Here is a 19989-nt window from a genome sequence, read left to right as displayed (position 1 = left end):
TTGTTTAACCAATGCCATTTTCCATACTAATGAAAAGTCTAGTTCCCAGTTCAGAAAAGAAATCATTAAATTAAGAACAGAAGTCTCAACACAAGAAGAATCTACCAAAAGGCTACTTATTAGGGGGCATTAGGCAGCTAATTGGGCTTAGACCAGGCAAGAAACTTACCAATACATGTTACCATATCATTCTGTGTTTGCATACCAGGGTACCTCCTTGGACATATCTCTTTAATTTGATATTTCTTCTAAATTAGTGAACAAGCAATCTCAGAACTAGAATGCTGTAGTTTAACAGGGTTCGATTATTCAAATATTCAATTATTGCATCTTTTTCAATTCAAACCACTTATGAGTAAACTATCACGTGAGCAAAGTATCAAAATACATCTAGTGAGAAGGTTGGTTTTCTCCAGTTGCAAGAGTAATAACTGATCTGGATTTCTTTTTTCTCCACATTACTCTAAAATATGGAATCACTTTTCTCAGTTTCTCCTCCAGATTCAGGAAATGCTTATCAGAGACCTATTGCCTTCATGGCACTGTTTTCACAACTTGGAATACAAAGACTAAAAAAAAAATGTTGAGGGCTGAAGAACCTTTAAATCTAAAAACATAATAAATAAAATTCCTTGTTATGCAATAACTACAGATTTTAATAAATAAGGATGAAATAGCATGGTATGTGATAAGATCATAAGTCCTGAACTGGAAGGAACCTCAGAAACCATCTAACCCAGTTTCCTCGTTTAACAGACAAGGAAACTTGAGGCCCAGGGAGGTTAACAGATTTGCCCAAGATCACAGAGATGGTATCAGGGACAGGATTTAAATATGGGTTTTTGTGACTCTGTAATCAACATTCTTTAAAAGCAGAGAATTTCAACATGTTCAAATAAAATCTGAGAAGAAAAAGATTACTTTCAGCTGAGGAATCAGGGAATTCATGGAATCAGGAAAATTAGGAATTCGTAGAAATGTGGTCCAAGAGCTGGGCCTCAAAGGAAGAAAATAATTTCAACAGAGACTAGAAGGGAGCTTGTTTCAGGCATAGGCGAGTCAAGGGAAGAGGGTGATGGCTGGTATGAATGCTTGGAAGAAGTAGAACATACAATGGCATGCTTCCTCTTGCCAATGATGTGAATGTATGTGAAGTGGTGCAATGTAAAATGGGCCTGGAAAGACTTCAGGCCCTGACCTCACCTTTGAGATCAGATAGAATCTCAAAGGCCCCTCTCTCTCTAATCAGGGATCTCTATGGCTCATGCCTCCATCCACGATTTCTCTTGGGAAGCTCAGAGTTGAGCTCATGTCTCTCAAATGTTGCTCAGTTGGCCTCTAAGCATTCAGACTAAGGCACTAGAAACAGAGCAGGTTTTTTATTTAAGGCAACCAAAAATATAGAAAGACTTCAGGGCCTGGAACCAAAGAATACAGAATCCTCCCAGTGAGCTCTGCTTCCCTCCACAGAGGTTTAGCTCACCATCCCCACAAGCTCACAGAAACACTTAGTAATATCTAAACTCTGTTAATGGAATTCCAGGACCAGAAGCTAGTACAGCATCTTGCCTTGTTGTTTCTGCTTCTGCAATATGTCTTGGATCCATCCTCTTCTCTCTCCACTCACACTGCCACCATCCAAATTCAGGCCCTCATCACCTCTCACTTGGAAGATTGCAATAGATTCTTAATTATTTTCTATGCCTCCAGACTCTCCACACTCCAACCTATCCTCCATACAGCTGCCATAGTGATTTTGCTAAAGTATAGGTCTGACTATATCATTTCCGTACTCAATACATTCTAATGGTTCTTTATGCTGTGTAGAACCAAATAGAAAGTCTTCTGTTGGACATTTAAAGCCCTAACAACCCAGACTCAACTTACCTTCTCAGCTTTATTATACATTATTCCCATTCACAAATGCTGCTCCATCTCCCATCTTTGTACCTTGATACTAGGTATTCCTCCTGCCTTTAATAAATAGCCTCCTTACCTCTTAGTTCTTAGAAATTCCTTTTTTTCCTTCAAGGCTCAAATGCCATCTTCTCCATTAAGTTATTCTTTAAACCAAATGCCAGTTTCTTCCCCCCCCCACAAATTTTTTTCTTTATCTATTGTATAAATCCTGTATGTGTACACACACATACATATGTGCATGTATGTATATATTTTATATACTATATATGTGCATGTTTTATTTCTTTTCTTAAATCTTAAAAAGTATACATCTAATTGGGAAAAATAAAATCTTATTTAAAAGTAAATTAATTCAGTAACTCCCACAAATATATATATATATATATGGCACTATATATGGTTTGTTATGGGACGAAAATAAATATCTTACACCCTCCTGGTATCTGCTCCTTAAATTCTAGCCCACGTTCCTAACTCTTAGCAATTGCAGAAAGATGAAGAAAGGATTCTGGGTAGTAACACTCAAACATCCTTTCTGAGCCATCTCCCAGTGTTTAACAACTGGAAAATTTCTTCTAATAGCTAAATGAAATCTATATAGCTGCATTGTAAACCAATTTTATCCTTTCCTATCCTCAGGAAAGAGAATGAGCACCTGGTTAGTATCTCCCTTACTTTAAAGGTTCTAGCACAGTTTCATTGAGTTCATGGGATTAGGGCAATTGCTAATGGGGAATGAACTGTGGGAAGCTTTCCAAGCTGGTTGTCCCCACCCCCAAGAAGTTGGCAAGTATTCAGGCAAATTTTAGGACACACTTTAGCTATTCAGTTATTTGGAAGACTAATCACTTACAGGGTCAGCTAGAGTTTATAATCGGTTAATGGGAAGACCTATGGGAGAACTGGTCATAAACAAGTGAGGGATGGATATAAGAGTAGCCATTTGAAGGTATTGGTATGACAAAACTATAGTTTCCCATGAGGAAAAGGAAAGAAATTCTTATAATAAGAATGTCCCCTTTGCCCCCCCAAAAAAATTTCCCTTTGGCTATAGTCAGCCTCCCTCATTTATGATGATGGCAGTGACCTTGTCTTATTCCCTCTGGAAACAACAAATATAAATTTCATTTTCTATCATAAAAACGATTAACACTGTATTATATTTAACCTTTTAAACTGGTTGTTGTGTATTGAAGCAAATCATAGGCTATAAGCAGTTTGGCAAGTTGTAGAGACCCTGACAATTCCAACCCAGTTAAAAGAGGAATCGGTGTTTTTATTTTAACTAATAAATTCATTTCAAAGTGGATAGAAAGAATTGGGGCCATTAACTCTTTCTCCTTTCTTTTCCCACCTAATACTGATTTTGCTCATCCCTGGGCACAACCGGAATTTAAAGGGGCTTCTTGCCTGACATTCTAGCCTTCTCTTTCCCAGTGTTCCCGGACCTGTGGAGGGGGTGCTCAGAAAAGAGATGTTCTTTGCAAACAACGAATGGCTGATGGCAGCTTCCTTGAGTTGCCAGAGACCTTTTGCTCAGCCCCAAGACCTACCTCTCAACAAGCATGCAGGAATGAAGATTGTCCTCATGAATGGCTTCTCTCTGAGTGGACACAGGTAAGAACTTGAGAGTGATGGGTTTTGAGTGATAATACATGTATAACCCAGTTTGTCAGCTCCGGGAGGGGGGAGGAAAGAGGGAAGGGAGACAATAAGCATCATGTAACCATGGGGACAAATTAAAAAAGAAAATTAAAAAAAAAAAAAAGACTTGAGAGTGAGCCAAAGCAGGAACAGGGGAAGGTGTGGGCACTGAGGAGAAGGAAGCCACTTTCTCCTAACATGCTGGAATCTGTAACAATTTATACCACTCTTTGTAACTGTTATTTAACTAGGCTGTGGGGAACCAGTTTAGGCAGCCAGCCCTCACCTAACAATTGGAAGCATGTAATTGTAGCTGGCCCCCTCATGAAGCAAAACTGATTCATGTTTGGGAATGAGTATCCCCCTCAGGACCCTGGGGCTCTGCTCCTTGCCCCCAGCTATTTTTGGTCTCTTCTCAGGGGGTCAGGGCTTCTCTGGCTCTCTTTCTCTCACAATGAAGAAAATGATTTATTTCGAGGAAAAGCCAAAGGAGATCCTGCCTCTCTGCTGTCAGTTTCCTGGCCCCAGAAGCTCAGTATCTTCCCAGCCAAAAACTGTTTTGTTTTGTGTCTTTTTTCTCTCCTACTCTCTTAGATGTGGGGGATGGTTAGATTAGCATCTGCACTCAAGGATGATGCAGCCCCCAAAATGGCTAAACTTAGAGGTAACAGAACTGGGTCTGAGTCTCAGCCCTATTATCAAACTACCATGTGTCCTTGGACACATCATTTATCTCTTCTGTTCACTGGCTTCCTCACCTGTAAAATAAAACTGAAGAAAGGTCCTTTCTGTAAATTCAGTGCCTCTTTGGACATTCTATGATTCTTTAATCTCGGGTTTACCTCACCAAATCCCATTATGCTTTTAGTATTCATTAATTTAATTGAACCCATCTTAAATTTGTTTATATTTTCTGCCTTTGCTACTTGATTACGACTTAACTTGAAACACGGAGCTCTTCTTGCTCTCTAGATCCATGTGGTCACTATAGAGTTCTGCCAATGAATCATTGTCTTAGAAAGTTCTAGCCGGGAAGGAGTCATGGGGATAAAATTCACCTTTGCCTTTCATGTAGGGTTAGGGGATAATCCTTCTGCACCCCACCCTATCCCTTTGTAAAGTATACAGCTCTTTATGATCCCAGCTGATTGAACTACATTGCATTCAGCTGCTTGGATCCCCAAAGTGGAAAACTTCTCTGTAAATTAAAATGCCAACTCTTTAAAAGTTGGACCTTGTGCTCCTTTGGGACATTGGTTTCTTATTTTAGTGCCAGTGGCAGTCAGCAGGCTCTTGGCTTTGCCTCCATTGCCTTCTGTATAGTGGTGCCTGCTAAGAGAAACGTAAAAACCAAGCTTTCCTCCCAGCAATGCCAAATAACTGTTCATTTCCAAGGATTTATAATTTAGCTATAAAATCTACTTCTCAGGCAACTTCATCCCCAAGGCCCTCAGGAAGGAGAGAACAATTTTTTTTCGTGTATAAAACATTTTTTGATCTAGGCTACTTACTGAAGGCAATCTCTGTGTATGTGTATATGAATGAGTGAACAACCTTCTCTGGAATAGCTTAAATACCTGAAGAGGCATAATATCTTTAAACATTGGGAAATGAGAAAGGCTATGTAGCAGGAAGAAGCAGTGGCATATTTGATATTGGCTTAAGATGTAAGTATAATCTTAAAGCCTATTAGAAAAGGGTGTTTCTCCAAGTCTAATGGGTATCAGGCTTATATCAGCAGAAAAATCATAATGGGGCCAGACTACATTTTCATTGTCTGTTGGCATCCCTAGAGTTAATAGGATCTGGAGCACCATGAGGATTAAGGAATTCAGAAGAAGTTGCTGGCATTTGGCATAAAATTTATCACAGACCTATATATTACAGAAAAAAAAAGAAAAGTAATACCATATTGAGTTCCTATCAGGTTAAGCAGCCATTCAGAAAACAATAATTTTATTTCCCTGCTTCTGCTGATCTGTATGAGGTAACAAGAAAAAAAAAAAGAGGGACCATGAGTAGCTGACAAAAACTGGCTGCCCAGAAGCAGTTCCACCTCCCTTGCCATTTGTGCCACCTTCAACTATTCCTGCTAGGAACACCCTGAACTACATAATTTCAGAAGTCTAACTTTCCAAGGAGCTGCTGACCACATGTAGGTAGTACTCAGCTAAGAGAATGGCAGGAAGTTCTGAGTTGTCCTCTTTGATTAATGGAGATTCTCAAAGTGTAGGTGGAGGTAAAGAATGGAGTTATGGTATCAGGAAATCAGTTCAGCTGAATGAAACCAGGAGCCACACAAAAGCATTCCCAGTAGTGTATAGAGAGATGTTTAGGACTTGCTATCTCATCAGAACTGCTGCTTTCTTGGCCCTCTGACTAAGACAAAAAGTCACATTCACCAATGAAAACTATTATTCTGTGCTGGTAGGATAAGCTTCTCCTCCAATAGCTTATTTTTGTTTTTGTTTCCTCTCTAGCCTTAAATATTTAGATTAAATCTCATGGTTTATCATACAGAATCCTTATGACAAAGTGATGGAGCCTGAGCCCCTCTTGAGTATTTCAACTAAAATTACTAGCAGGTCCTATTCAAAGGGAAAGATTTTTCAAAACATATCCCTGAAAGAAGTCATACTTCATTTTCTTAACGTCAGCTCCCTACTTTTCTTTTAACCAATTAAAATCCTTATGAGAAAGGCTAAGGAAGCATCTTTAAAAATCTTTCCTCCCCAAAATCAAGAAGAATATTTAACATGTAAGGGGGTTTAAGGAACATGTAGTCCAATCCATTCATTTAAAATATGAGAAAACTGAAGCCCAGCCATATAAACATGGCTTGCCTTTTAACTCTTCTAGCAATATTTCCCCTCTTAGACAATCCTATGCACTTTAACACCAAAATTATAACAGTAGGAAGGGGAAAAGGGATGAAGGGTTGTGTATAATAATTAGGATTTGCACCCCAGGATGCTCTCTCCCAGCATTTCATGTTCTTTCTCACATTACATGTTAATGTAGGGAGGATATAAGTTTTGTATAGCTCTGCCCTCATGCTCTTTTTCCCCTGATCACAGTTGGGATAGCAGATTTTACTCAGGCTTTTACTTTTGTCCTTTTATTTCTTCCACTTCAAGTGATTATTAATAAATCTTATCAAATATAATACTTGGGGTTATTGGATATTAATTTTAATCTTACAGTTGACATAATTTATCTTCATCATCATGAAACTTATTCCTCCTTTAGATGTGATGGAGTCATCTGAAAACAGAAAAACAGGGAGAAGGTTCTTGACCCAGGAACAATTACTACCAGCTTAACTAAAGTACAATTATGATTACCACTTTTATTTCTAAACCTTCTTCAAGTTAAATTCCATAAAAGATGGCAGCATAGTTAGCAAAGGATTGAATTGCTAATATGGGATATCTCAAGTATTTTAATGCTTAAAACTGTGCTATAGATCTTTGGGATATCCTTTGTTTAAAAGTTGCTAACAATTAGATGTTGAATGTCTTCATGAATATTTATCAAGTCAGCCTGAAAGAATCCACCACCCTAGCCACTATTGTTATATCACAGCTTCCTAACTGACTTCCATATCTCTAATCCATCCTGTACATTGTTTTCATCATGTCACACCATCACACAAAAGCCTTCAATAATTTCCAAATGGATACCCAAGATCAAGTACAAATTCATCATCTTGGCCTTCAGAGTCTTCCACAATCTACATTTCTAACTTTATCTCATACTCACAATCCTTTTGCTCAAACAAAAATTATCAACCCACTGTTCCCAAGACACACCTCTCCGGCCCTTGTCTTTTCCACATTTCCATGTCTTTATTTTCTTATCTGGTCATAGTTTGTGTGTATTCCATTCCCCTTGTTCTCCTTTTTTCACTTCACCCCAAAGTTTCTCCCTTTCTCTTCAACTATGTCTGCCCAAATCAAGCTCCATTTTCTCTGTGGTCTGGCATTCCCAGTTCATTCCAAGCTGCAAAAATCACTCCCTATTTCCTCTGAACTCATTCAGCTTTGAGTATATGTAGCACACCTTTGTTTCACCTGATGCAAGGTTGGGATTCTATTGCAAGAAATTACTAGGGAGTAGGTAAAAGACAGCAATCATTGCAGAACAGCTAAGATGTCTAAAAGTCGAATGGAGCTGCATTGAGGCTCTAAAAGGAGGGCAAATCTTGAAAGGTGGGGCAGATAAAACTCAACTTTGGAAGTCTGATGAGAGAATACTGAAAGAAAGACCAACTCAGAAGAAGAAAAAGATACTGAAAAGTTGAAAGAGCAAAGTACATGAGAATAGGTAGGGTCAGGAGAACAATTCCATATTATAATCCAAATTCCAAGCAGAAAATCTTGAGGAAGAAAAATCCAAGGCAAGATCAGATCAGGATGTAGGAAAGAATAGAAGGCTGGTAGATTAGCAATGAAATGCAAAGACATAGCAGCTTAGGTGGCCAGGAAGCAAGGAAATTCCTTAGGCAAGGAAGGTAGAGCTTACTCCACCTTCTATTAGGGCTCCAGAAGCAAAAATGGCTCCAATTTAAAGCATCCCTGGTTGACACAACATTGTAGCACCTCAGAGTTATAAAACTAAGGTTGCCTTCCTCAACTTGCTATCATTGCTTTATATATGTTTTCATGTTTGTGTGTGTGAGTGTGTGTGAGGCTATTCTTAGTACAAGGACTCTGTGTCTTAAGATTTGGGCTATTTGTCTACCTTTCCAGATCTTTCAGAATCCCAGATCTTTTTTAAAATGTATTAGATCTCCTTCCCAGCTTTCGGTCAACCAGAAATTTGACAGGCATGACAGCAATGACTTCATCTGAACCACTGATAAAAAAAAAAGTTTTACAGATTCCTAGGGCAATCTATTAACTCTAGGTCAAATACAACCCATTAATTACTGCTCTTTAGGTCTGTTCATTTAACAGGTCCCTAAACTAAGTCCCAATGATACTAGTGAGAGCAAATTTTTACTCTTTGAATTAAGATCTCAAGTTTACTTTATCATTCATATTGTATGCACCTGAGGCCAAAAGAATAGTATTATATCTTTATACTCTGTTCCTTGCCAGAAGTGTCTGGATTGTTAATTAAAACTATAGTGCAGCTGCTTTTGGTGGGGGGTGCAATCTGAGATTCATATACTAAATTGCTTAATCTATGAACAATTCAATCAGTTCCCTAAGCTGAGTTGACTTATATATAGCAACCTTCTCCAATTTATTCTGTGATTCTAAATGCATGTGATAAAGTTTCGTTCTACTCTGGGATCAAGTATTCCATCTATTACAAAATGATCAATTCTGGGTTCTTTTTTTGACTTCTCCAGGCAAGCTCCCTTGTATTTCCCTGTGTTTAAGAGATTGTCGCCAAAATCTCACAGACTGATGTTCCTCCTTTAACATGGACTGATGGTTTCTCTTTCATTGCTAGTGTTCCAGGAGCTGTGGAGAGGGCACCCAGACTCGCAGTGCCATCTGCCGAAAGATCCTGAAATCCGGAGAGTCGGTCATTGTCAACTCTTCCCTATGCGCACCATTGCCTTTCTCTTCCTCTGTCCAACCCTGCATACTACCAGCATGTGCAGGTGAGTATAACTAAATGCCACAGAGAAGGGAAGAAGCCTCACCTCCCCAGAAAGATATTTCCCAGTTGTTGGGGAAGGCTTCAGGCTGTTGTTGATGCCCCAGAACTCTCCTTAGGCTTTTGCTGGCCACCTAACAGTCAGCCTGAAAGGAGAGGCTTCCTGTGGGCAGAGAGATGGTCTCTCTTCTCCCTGAGAAGAATGGTTTGCAGAGGGTAGGGGAAAAGTTCACTTGTCTGGCATACAGAGACCTGGAAGCTGGAGGTAGCATATAACTAATGAAGTCTAATATTATCCACCCTGGGGTTTTAAATCTCCTCCAAACAGATTTGCTCTGTTTAATATTAATCCCTAAGGTGGTAACACTTTGGGGCTCTCACCACCATTCGCATTAGGGTCCTGGTGCTTTGCAAGGCCCACATGGTAAATATTTAACAAGGGGAACTCTCCTTCCCTTTTGTCCTCTCCCTCTGTTTATTAAACCAAATTCTTTATTCAAATGCCTTTAACAAGGGGAACTGCATTTCCCCTGAGCTTCCCCCTCCCCAGTCCCCAATCCTTGTGCTTTGGCTTCTAATGACATGGAACCACACAGCAGGGTGACAGGCATCCTGCTCAATTGCACCTTGTTAGTTCTTACGTTTTTATTGTGGCGGCTTGATGTTCAACAGCTGGTAGCCGGTGATGCCCATAAAACGTAATGCGTGAAACGGCTGCCCAGGCCAAAGTAAACTGCCAGAGTCCTCACTTTTCTAACCTCTGTCTCTCCTCCCTTTCCTCCTCTTCTTCCTTCCTCCTGTCCTTCTGCAATCTACTCATGTGACAATAAAACAGATGCTACTTTGTCACCTTTTGTATAATTCAACTCTATCTTTTTTTCACTCTTGTTCCATAATTTCCCTTTTCGCATATATTACCTCCCCAACTACATTGTGAATCCCTTCCTTCATCTCCTCTCCTTCCTTTGTCTTTCCTATCTTAATCTTAATCTTCTTCTGTTCTCTCTTTTCTTCTGTCTTCCTTTCACTCTCCTCAAGCTCTCTTTTTATGGTACTGCTTTATTTACAAATACTGTTGATTCCATTTTAGGGCCCAGTCGCCCATCTCCAAAGCACAGTCCTCACATTACAGCCGTCAGGAAGATCTATATTCAGATCCAGAAACAAAGAAAGTTACACTTTGTGGTAGGGGGCTTTGCCTACCTGCTTCCCAAGACTTCGGTGGTCCTCAGGTGCCCCACACGGAGGTTCCGAAAGCCTCTCATCACCTGGGAGAAGGATGGCCAGCACCTCACCAGCTCTGCCCACATCACAGTGGCCCCTTTTGGCTACCTGAAGATTCATCGTCTGAAGCCCTCTGACATGGGCACCTACACCTGCTCTGCAGGACCAGCTCAGGAGCATTTTGTGATCAAACTCATTGGGGGCAACCGTAAGCTTCTGGCCAGACCCTTGGGACTGAGGGGTGAGGAGGAGACCCCACCAGGAAGGAAGAATAGCCCAAATGAGGCTCTGCGCACCCAGGAGAAGCATCAAAATGGAATTTTTTTCAATGGCAGTAAGGCTGAAAAGCGAGTCCCCCCAGTTGACCCAGGAAGCCGCTATGATGACATTGTCTCTAGGCTGCTGGAGCAGCGAGGTTGGCCTGGTGAGCTGTTCGCCTCTTGGGAGGCCCAGGACTCTACAGAGAGGAACATCTCCTCAGAAGAGGACCAGAATCCAGAGCAAGCCCTCCTCCACTTGCCTTTCACCTTGGTAACTGAGCAGCAGCGGCTAGATGACCTCCTCAGAAACATCTCCCAGCAGCCCGAGGAGCTCCGAGACCTCTATAGCAAACACTTGGTGTCCCAGCTAGCCAGGGAAATCTTCCGGAGTCACCTAGAGCACCAGGACTCACTCCTCAAGTTCCCAGAAGGAAGAATCCACCCTGTGGCCATCCCTCCCCACAAACACGTGTCTGGATTCAGCAGTTCTCTCCGCATCTCCTCTTTGGGCTCCTCAGGAGAGATGAGAAGTGGCCAACCCCACAGGAAGCCCGTGATACTAAGGAAGATTTCAGCAGCCCAGCAGCTCTCAGCCTCCGAGGTGGTCACACACCTTGGGCAGACTGTAGCCCTTGCCAGTGGCACACTGAGCGTGCTTTTGCACTGTGAAGCTGGGGGAAACCCAAAACCTACCATCACGTGGGCCAGGAACGGGGAAGAGGTTCAATACAGCAACAGGTGAGCAGGTTCTGCTTTTCAGACAGGAAAGAGGTAGCAGAAAGGGAGCCCCCTCTCCTCCTACCCTGCCTTTTTCCACTTTCTTCTTCATTGAAGTATTTTCCAGGGCAAAGCATCAAGAACTGGACTCAGGGGCAGGTAGATAGTATAGTGGATAGAGCACTGGACCTGGATTCAGGGTTCAAATCTGACCTAAGATACTTCTTAGCTGTGTGACCCTGGGCAAGTCACTTTAGCCCCAATTGCTTAGCCCTTGTTGCTCTTCTGTTTAACTCAACAAGAGTTAAAAAAAAAAAGAACTGGGCTCAGTAGAAACATCTAAGTTTTAGTCCTTCCTCTCAGTAATGGGCTGCTTAAATAAAAACTGATTATATTTACTTATACCTTGGTTTCTCTTTTCTCCACAATGATGGTAATGCTGCCTACCTTTGCTTTACCCTATAGAATCATAAAGATTACAGAAATGCTTTCTTTAAAGTGCTTTGAATATTTTTTCCAGAAAGATGTTAGACAAATCATGCTTTATTATTACATTGGCATTTTAGTACATGAACCATTCAGAAGCTTCAGATCCAGTAAGGTGTGTTTTCCCGTGTGATCCAACAAGGCTTTCCAGGAATGCACCCACACCTGGCCTCTGTCATTAACCTGATCCTATGACCAAACATTGCAGCATTGGGCCCATCTATTATGGCCAGCTCTCTTGGTATGTCCATTTGGGTGGAGGAGTGATAATCACTGTCATTCAACCAATGTCATAAGATCATAGGATCTACAACCAGAAGTCTTAGAGGTTTAATCCAACCCCTTCATTTTGTCAAAAGGAAAACAGAAACTGATATGTTACCTGATCTATCCAAGGTAACCCACATAGCAATTAGAAGAACCTGCATTTAGAATTTTAAAGAGCACCAGTCCAACCTCTCCCCCATCCCATTTTCTAGATAAAGAGATTCAATCCCTAATTACTGAAATGCTTTATCACACGTCACTCGGATAGTAATTAGCCAAGCCAGGGTTTGAATGCATTTCCTCTGATTTCAGTTCTAGTACTATTTTAGCTAAAGCACTGATGCTTCAAAATCTAAAAAAATCACTGATGCTTTAAAAAATTAAAGATTTTTAACTACAGGAATCAGGGAAAACTAAACTGATCAAAGTACACATTCAATAGTTTGTCTCTCTGCCTAACAAGTCGGGATATATATTCAAATTTTATTTTAAAAATATGAAATGTTGGTATAGAATAAACTTGGACTTGTTTGTAAGAATCTAAGAATACTAAGGCATGAGGTTTTCTAAAGATAAAAAATAAGACTACTTGGGAGAATAGGATAAAATACTTCTTAATAAGATGGATCATAAACAAATACCACCTCTCATGCCTATTACTTATCTGACCTTGGGCAACACACTAATGACTCACTCTGTGAGTCTCAGTATTTTAGTTTATAAAATAGGGGGGTTAGACTAGGTGGCCCAGCTCTAAATCTATGATCCTCTGATTCCAGGAACTAAGTTAGTTATATTCCTTCCAGAAGATCAATGTTAAAATCCATTTATATTATTTAGGAGAGAGTGCTCTGGGGATCTTTTGACTTGACCTTTCAATATTAGCACTGATAACCCTATTCATAGCATCAATTAAGCTCACTGGTTGATTGATTGATTAGTTCATTGTTATTTGGGGAGGACTCAGATAGTCTGGTTCTAGAAATATATCATAAAGAAGTGTTATAGGAAATTTTAACTGGAATGGAAATAAGTGAGTCAAAGGCTTGAAAGCTGTGAGCTCTAGGCATCTGAAGGACATCATGAGAGTGTCATATGAAGGAAAACCAAGGTTGAGGCTTAAATACTGGAACATGTGAGCCATATGTCCAGTTTTGTTCAAATCCTACTTTAACCAACTCTTTCTATTCTGAATAGTAAGAGATGGGTGGAAAGGAAGCTTTCCCTCCTTTGCTGATTTATGGAAGTAAAAGGATTCCATTTTTCTTGGCTGATCAGTAAAAAAAAATATGACTGAAGATAGGCTTGCTGGATGGTTTTTGAAGCCTGAGTTGAGAAAACAAAAGGAGTATGAGCCGCATTAAACGCATGAAAAGCCCAGAGCTACCACTGGTACCACTACATCAGGAGGTGGGGGTACCCTATTTCATGCTGGATTTCATGGCTTGTCATCATTAACATGCCTGGTAGTGGTTCCGAAATGCTCATTTATTTTCAAACTGCTTTCACTGAGGAAGTGCTGAAATGCCTGGGGTTGCATTTCAGTTAGTCTGTTTTTGTTTAGTGTCCAAACCCATCTTTCTCTTGGAGTCTCTGAGCTTCAGTACCAACTTTGTCTGTAGGGCTTATAAAAAGAATAAAAAATAACCCAATGCCTAATGACAAGTGAGACCCTATTTGGGAAGATGACAAAATGATGGGGACCTTGACTCTTAAACCAGTGGAAGTTTTATATAAAGGAATTGGATGTTCTGACTCACTTGTGTCAGTAGATATAATGACCTCTCAACTTCTTGAATTTCCCAGGGGAGAAAAATCTGCACAATTCTCAGAAGTCCCAAAGATCTTATTTAGCTAATGGCTTAGTGTATGGGGACACATAGCGGGATTTTAGTCAGAGACAATGTGGGTCCTAATCCCACCTCCCACATTTACTAAGTGTGTGACCTGAAGAAATTAGTTTTATGTGGTTGGGGTCTTAGTTTCCTTATCTATAATGCTACTGTAATACTACCTGTTGGACATACCTCACAGGGTTGTTATGAGGCTTAAATGAAGTAACATATGTAGGATGCTTTATAAACCTTTAAATGCCACATTCTTATAGCCTAGTTATGTTGGTACAGGTTGTTTATCAGTGCCCTCACTTGATGCCAAATAAATCATTGTCAGCTAATGTGCCGATCCAATGATAATAAGACTTGAATGAGGGACAGGGAAGAAGAGAAGGTTCTGTGAGACAGATAACACCTGAGTTCATCCTCGAAGGGAGAACTTGAATTAATGGAAGGGGTGAGAAGACAATTTCAAGCCTGAGAATGATGTGAGTGAAGGAACTGAGACAGAAAGCAAAACAACAACTAGAGACAGAGAAAAGTTCAGTCTGGATGAAAATAGAGCCAGAGTATAAGAAAGAAGATTGAATATTATTCAGATATTCATTATCCAGCTTGTGGATTATCTGGATTTCCTATTTCCCTCTTCTCCTTTCATTTGTTCATCTTTTGACCTCAATAGGAGAGTAAGGAGGAAAATAGGAGAAAAGGTGAAACTGAAGTAAGAATTATGTACTTTTTAATCGTCCTGATGATAGATTTGATGGAAAAGGAAGTTCTGCTCACTAGGATGGTATTTCTGGATTGTGAATTTCATTTTTCCATGCTCTGCCTGCCTCCCCCACCCCAGCACCCCCATTAGCACTGGAAATTGAGCATTGGCTGTATTTTGTACATACTTGGGCTTGAGTTTTGGAAAAGGACTGACTATTCAAATATGTGCTGCTGTAGTTGAAGGCGGCAGAGAGAGTGGCAGTTAACACACCAAATTCTGCTGCCAGGGCTTCTGAGAATCTTATAGAGGGGAGGTTAAAACAACTTCGTTGGGTCATCTGGTTCAACCTAAAAAGAAAGCAGTCAGTCTCGAAACTCCATTCTATTCTTGGCATAGTTGTCAGGGCTTACAAGGGCATTATGTCCCATGGGAAGTTCAACCATCTTAATAATAATAATAACAACTATTATTACAAAGTACTTTCTTGACTCCCAGTAGCCTGTGAGTTAGGGAGTATGTATTCTTAGAATCAGGCTTAATTAGGATTGAATTGCAATTGAATTGAATTGAATTGTATCTGTTTTTACAGCTGCATTGCTTTGGATTTCATGGAGTTTGTAATGCAATGGTACTCCCCATATTGGTGCTCCATAAAGTCCATCCTTGGCATTGCCCCCTCCTCTCAATGGGATGAACTAGATAGTGTGTTCCTATGGAGTTATTATAAGAATGTTCTAAGGGCTGATAGGATTAAAAAGTCAACATGACTCTCAGACACCACTTATATCCTAGGAAAGTTTTACCTACAGGAAATTTCGTCCATAAAATGCCAAAGGAAAACATTAACTTTTGATAATGGATAGAATTATATTTCCTCTTTCCAATCATTTTATTAAAGAATAACTCTATCAAGTTCAACAGAAGTTTAAGCACTTAGTATCTATAAGGTACTGGAATGAGGTGTGGAGTTAGAAAGAGCAAAAATGGAAATTTTCCTACCTTCAAGAAACTTAGAATTAAATGGGATATATGACAATTACCTAGACTAGGTAAGCTTCCATATAGGATGTGAAAGGACAAAGGAAAATTTTTTAAACTATGAAAAGTCTAATGGAAATAGTTGTTTTCAGTTGTTTTCAGTTGGATCTGACTCTTCATGACCCCATTTGGGATTTTCTTGGCAAAGATACTAGAGTAATTTGTCATTTTCCTTCTCCATATCATTTTACAGATGAGAAAACTGAGGCAAACAGGATTAAGGGAATTGCTTGGGGTCATACACCTAGTAAATATCTGAGTCCAGATTTGAACTCAGGAAGGTGAGTCTCCCTGACTCCAAACCCAGCACTCTATCCACTGTGCACCTAGCTGCCCTGCAAACAGAACACTTAAAATAACCAATATGTATCTTTTGCCAACATATAAAGCTGTAGCCAACCTCCAATCTCTGCCCCAGCTCTCCCAAAAAATATTCCAGTGGAAGAATACCTATCCAACATTGCCACAATGAGAAGAGTGGGACATTAGCAGGAAGCAGGAAGGGGGAGAGATTGTTTTAAGTTGTTTGTTTGTTTTTTAAGACTGCAGTCCCATCTCTCTCTTGCTATTCACATTTTGAAGTACTTGTCCCAGGGGTGAGGCTGAGATGGGTCTCTGAGCTACCAGAGCAGAGTCAGCCTAAATCTGTCTACCAGTACCACACTCAGAGAATCCTAAGGCTTCATGTAAAAAAATTCTAAAACCATTACTCTTAGCTGTCTCCCACATTTCCCATGAAAGAGAGACCTTTGAAGAAATGCTTTTATTAGTTTATTTTTGTGTTATAGGATTCTCTGTTTAAAAAAAAAGTAGTGGGATCAGGCAGTTCTGGATTAAGCATAAATTAAACATTTGGATTCCTATATTCTGAGGTTTTTATTTTTATTTAGACATGCTTATTTGAGCAAATGCTTCCTCCAATATTTTCATTTCTGTTTTTATTTAAAAAGTGTTTAAAAATAAATAAAAACCTCTATCACAAAAGAGAAACTCCTTCAATGACCTACCCCAAGAAAAAAACTCTACTAAACTTTTCTTAGTTTAATGGTTATGATACATGCCTTCATTTATACAACAAACATTTATTAAGTGCCAACTATTTACAGTGAATAGGGCTGGATGTTATATGCAAATACTGAAAATCTATCAGATCTCTCTTTTTTTTTTATTTTGAGCCAAAATCTGAGTAAATATATCAAAGTTTCCTTTTGGATTTGATACCAAATGACCCAAATTTCTAGCTATCAAATCATAAGATCCCATATTTAAAGCTGGAAATGGGCTTTACTAGTTATCTAAGCCAATCTGTTCATTTTACTAGAAGAACCTGGAGACCAGAGAATTTATTTAAGCTCTGTGCAAAGTTGTTCAGTTGTTGGGATTCAAATGAGATTCAAACCCATTTCCTCAGACTTTAAATCTGGCATTTTTCCACTGTCCCATTTTCCTCCTCCCTCAGTACTAATGAATACCAATGCCTCCTATGTTAAGTACCAAAACAATGAATAACTATATAAAGAATAAATAACACAACTCAGTACATTTTTGATGATGCTACATTTAAACCACAGAGCTACCACCATTTAGGAGATATTTTTTATGTTTTATATATTTTATAAATTTTATAAATATATATATGAAGTCACAGAGACTCAGATTCAATCTACCTTCAACACATACGAGTCGTGTGACCGTAAGAAGTCACAAGTGCCCCAAATCCTCATTGGAGCAGAAAATTTAATGCTTCCCATTAATTAAGAGTAATGCCATACATAATTAATATATATGAACATTAGGACAGGTGGGATAAAATGTAATGGAAAAGGATTCATAGACCCAGGAGGAGTTGGCTGGGGTATTGTCATGTCTACGAGAGAGTTTGGAGAGGGAGCTTCCAGAGCTTCCTATTTAAACCATTTTTATTAACTAGATACCAAACACATTTGTTTCTACTCTTGTAAAGGCTTAGCTTTGAAATGCTACCCTCTTAAAAGCACAAATATATTAACTCCTCCCAAACTCTTCCTTTATGGAAGGTTCACAACATTCTTGGGAACTGCATTTTCCATCAACAGTTCTGCTTGACTTCAAATCCACTGAACATCATCCTCTAATGCAGAGTTTCCCCTGGTTTCCCCACTCCCCATTTCATCTTCTTTTTGGGTGTCTTCCCCCAACAAACTCCTTGAAATCGAAGACCATCTCTTTTTCTTATTAATATTCCCAGCAAATTCAGGTCCTGGGGCAGCAAATGTTATTTGGATTGAATTGAAAATTCGAGTAAAGTCCTGGTTAGACTTCTTGTTGGACCTCTGTTTGAAGTAAATGAGTCCCCCCTGCAGGAAATTTATACCACAAGCCACGAGAGAAAGAGAAGAGTCTTAGATGACTTATGACTTGAAATTTTTTTGTTCTAGACTTAAAAAACCAAATAAAATGAGCATTTCATATACAAAACAAAACAGAAAAAAGATTCCATGTGCAGCCACAAATCTGCAACATGTACAGTTTGCTTATCCCTCCAAGCATACAAATTCAGCATGTAATTTTCAAAGCTGTGCTACTTGTCTGCTTCCTGACCATAATTCTGTATGCTTCTACACATTTTTGAAATATTTCAATTGACCAACTTTTCTTTATTTTTTCATTTCTATAACCCTGTCACTAGCAACTCCCCTTTCCTCTTTCAAGTCTCAACCCCACTTCCATTGAAAGAAAGAAAAACCAAAACATTTGTATCATGTATGCATATCCAGCAAAATAAATCCCCATATTGGCTATGTCTAAAAATACACGTTAATTTTGATTGTTGAGTTCATCACCTCATTTTCAAGAGGTAGGCAATGTATTTCTTTATTAATTCTTTGGAATTGCCATTGGTCATTACATTATCAGACTTCTTATGTGTTTTCCTTTATAATATTGTTATTATCATATAATGTATACTTTGCATACAACCCCCTGCACTGTGCATCAGTTCATACAAATCTTCCCATGTTTGTCCCAGGTAATTTCTTAAGGGAAATAATGGAAAAATACCTAGAAAATAAGTTTTATTAAGAACCAGCCACCTAAATACAGGCAGAAGGATATAATATTTCTTTGCTGGTAATCTTTGAGGATATTTCTGCCCTAGTATATAGGAGCAATTATATTGATTCAAGATACTGATACTTTTTTTAAAAAAAGTTTGGATAATTTTCCTCACCGATGCCAAAGCAGTATGCAATAGGAGGTGAATTAAGAATATGAATGGAAAACAGACTTCTGATCAAGTTACAAAGTGGATAGATGGAAACTTCTCAGCATGGAAAGAAGTGTCCAATGGGAAATACCCAGAGGGTCAGTTTTATTTTACTGGATTTGCCAATGATGCTACATGTGAAAGTCATAAGCATATGCAAAAAGGTTTCCAAGTTTTGTGATAAAATGAACACCAGCTTCAAAATCATGTGGCTTGTTTTGAGTTATGGATGCACATGTAAAGGAGATAAGTTTTTTTTTTCATAGTTTAAAATATGAAATTATAGAATCATGGAATCCTAGTGTTGGAAGGAACATAAGGGGTCTTTTAGTCCAACCCATACCTGAAAACGGGTTTATTTAGATAAATGAGGGGAAAAGATTTCTTTTCATGGCTGGAAAAGGCACAGACTTAGGAGTCATCAGTCCTGGATTCAAATTCAACTTTGTGGCAACAGTCAAGTCATTTTACCTTGGCAAATCTCAGCCTACTTATCCATTAAATGGGGTAGTTAGACCCCATAATCTCTAAGGTCCCCTCCAGTTCTAAAGCCTGTGATTTCTTTTGACAGTAAGTGAAAGGGATTTGGGGTTAAAGAATTAGTAGGCAGTTAATAAGTAAAAAAAATTAATAGGTTGTTTCAAGGCCTTCAATAATTAAGTAGTATCAAAGAAAAGGTGCCCCAAGAATGGCAGAACTAAGGCTTTGTACAGAACACAGTGCCAGTCACTATTCCATGGACAACCCATCAGGATCTTGAATATTAATGATTTTTTTCTAAAACCATTCATTATGTATCTTACTGGCAAAAGGATCCCAGATGGCAACACTACAGCTTCTGATAGATATCAGTGGGACAAATGAGAGAAATAGGCTCCAAAAGGTAAATACAAAAGCCAAAATGAACTATTTTAGGCAAAAGGCAGTAATATGGATTGATTTACCAGTGGACTCTGGTGAAGCCATGTGCAGTAATGAATTCAAGATCTTACTAGATGTATTTTTGGAGCAAAGTGGGGGGGATGG

The 19989-nt window shown here is 39.2% G+C and overlaps 1 protein-coding gene across 3 annotated transcripts in view; it reads left to right on the top strand.

Annotated features, from left to right (window-relative positions):
• Positions 1–19989, top strand: part of ADAMTSL1 (ADAMTS like 1) — a 1092747-nt gene that overhangs the window by 996841 nt on the left and 75917 nt on the right. For all 3 annotated transcript variants that reach the window (XM_056805329.1, XM_056805328.1, XM_056805331.1), the window contains 3 exons: positions 3358–3537; positions 9028–9181; positions 10268–11399. In XM_056805329.1, the coding sequence (XP_056661307.1) occupies positions 3358–3537; positions 9028–9181; positions 10268–11399 (1466 nt within the window). The remainder of the gene's footprint in view (positions 1–3357; positions 3538–9027; positions 9182–10267; positions 11400–19989) is intronic.

The sequence above is a fragment of the Monodelphis domestica genome, chromosome 7 (genome assembly GCF_027887165.1).
Source record: "Monodelphis domestica isolate mMonDom1 chromosome 7, mMonDom1.pri, whole genome shotgun sequence".
NCBI classification, from domain to species: domain Eukaryota; kingdom Metazoa; phylum Chordata; class Mammalia; order Didelphimorphia; family Didelphidae; genus Monodelphis; species Monodelphis domestica.
This window is presented reverse-complemented; position numbering and strand designations above follow the sequence as displayed.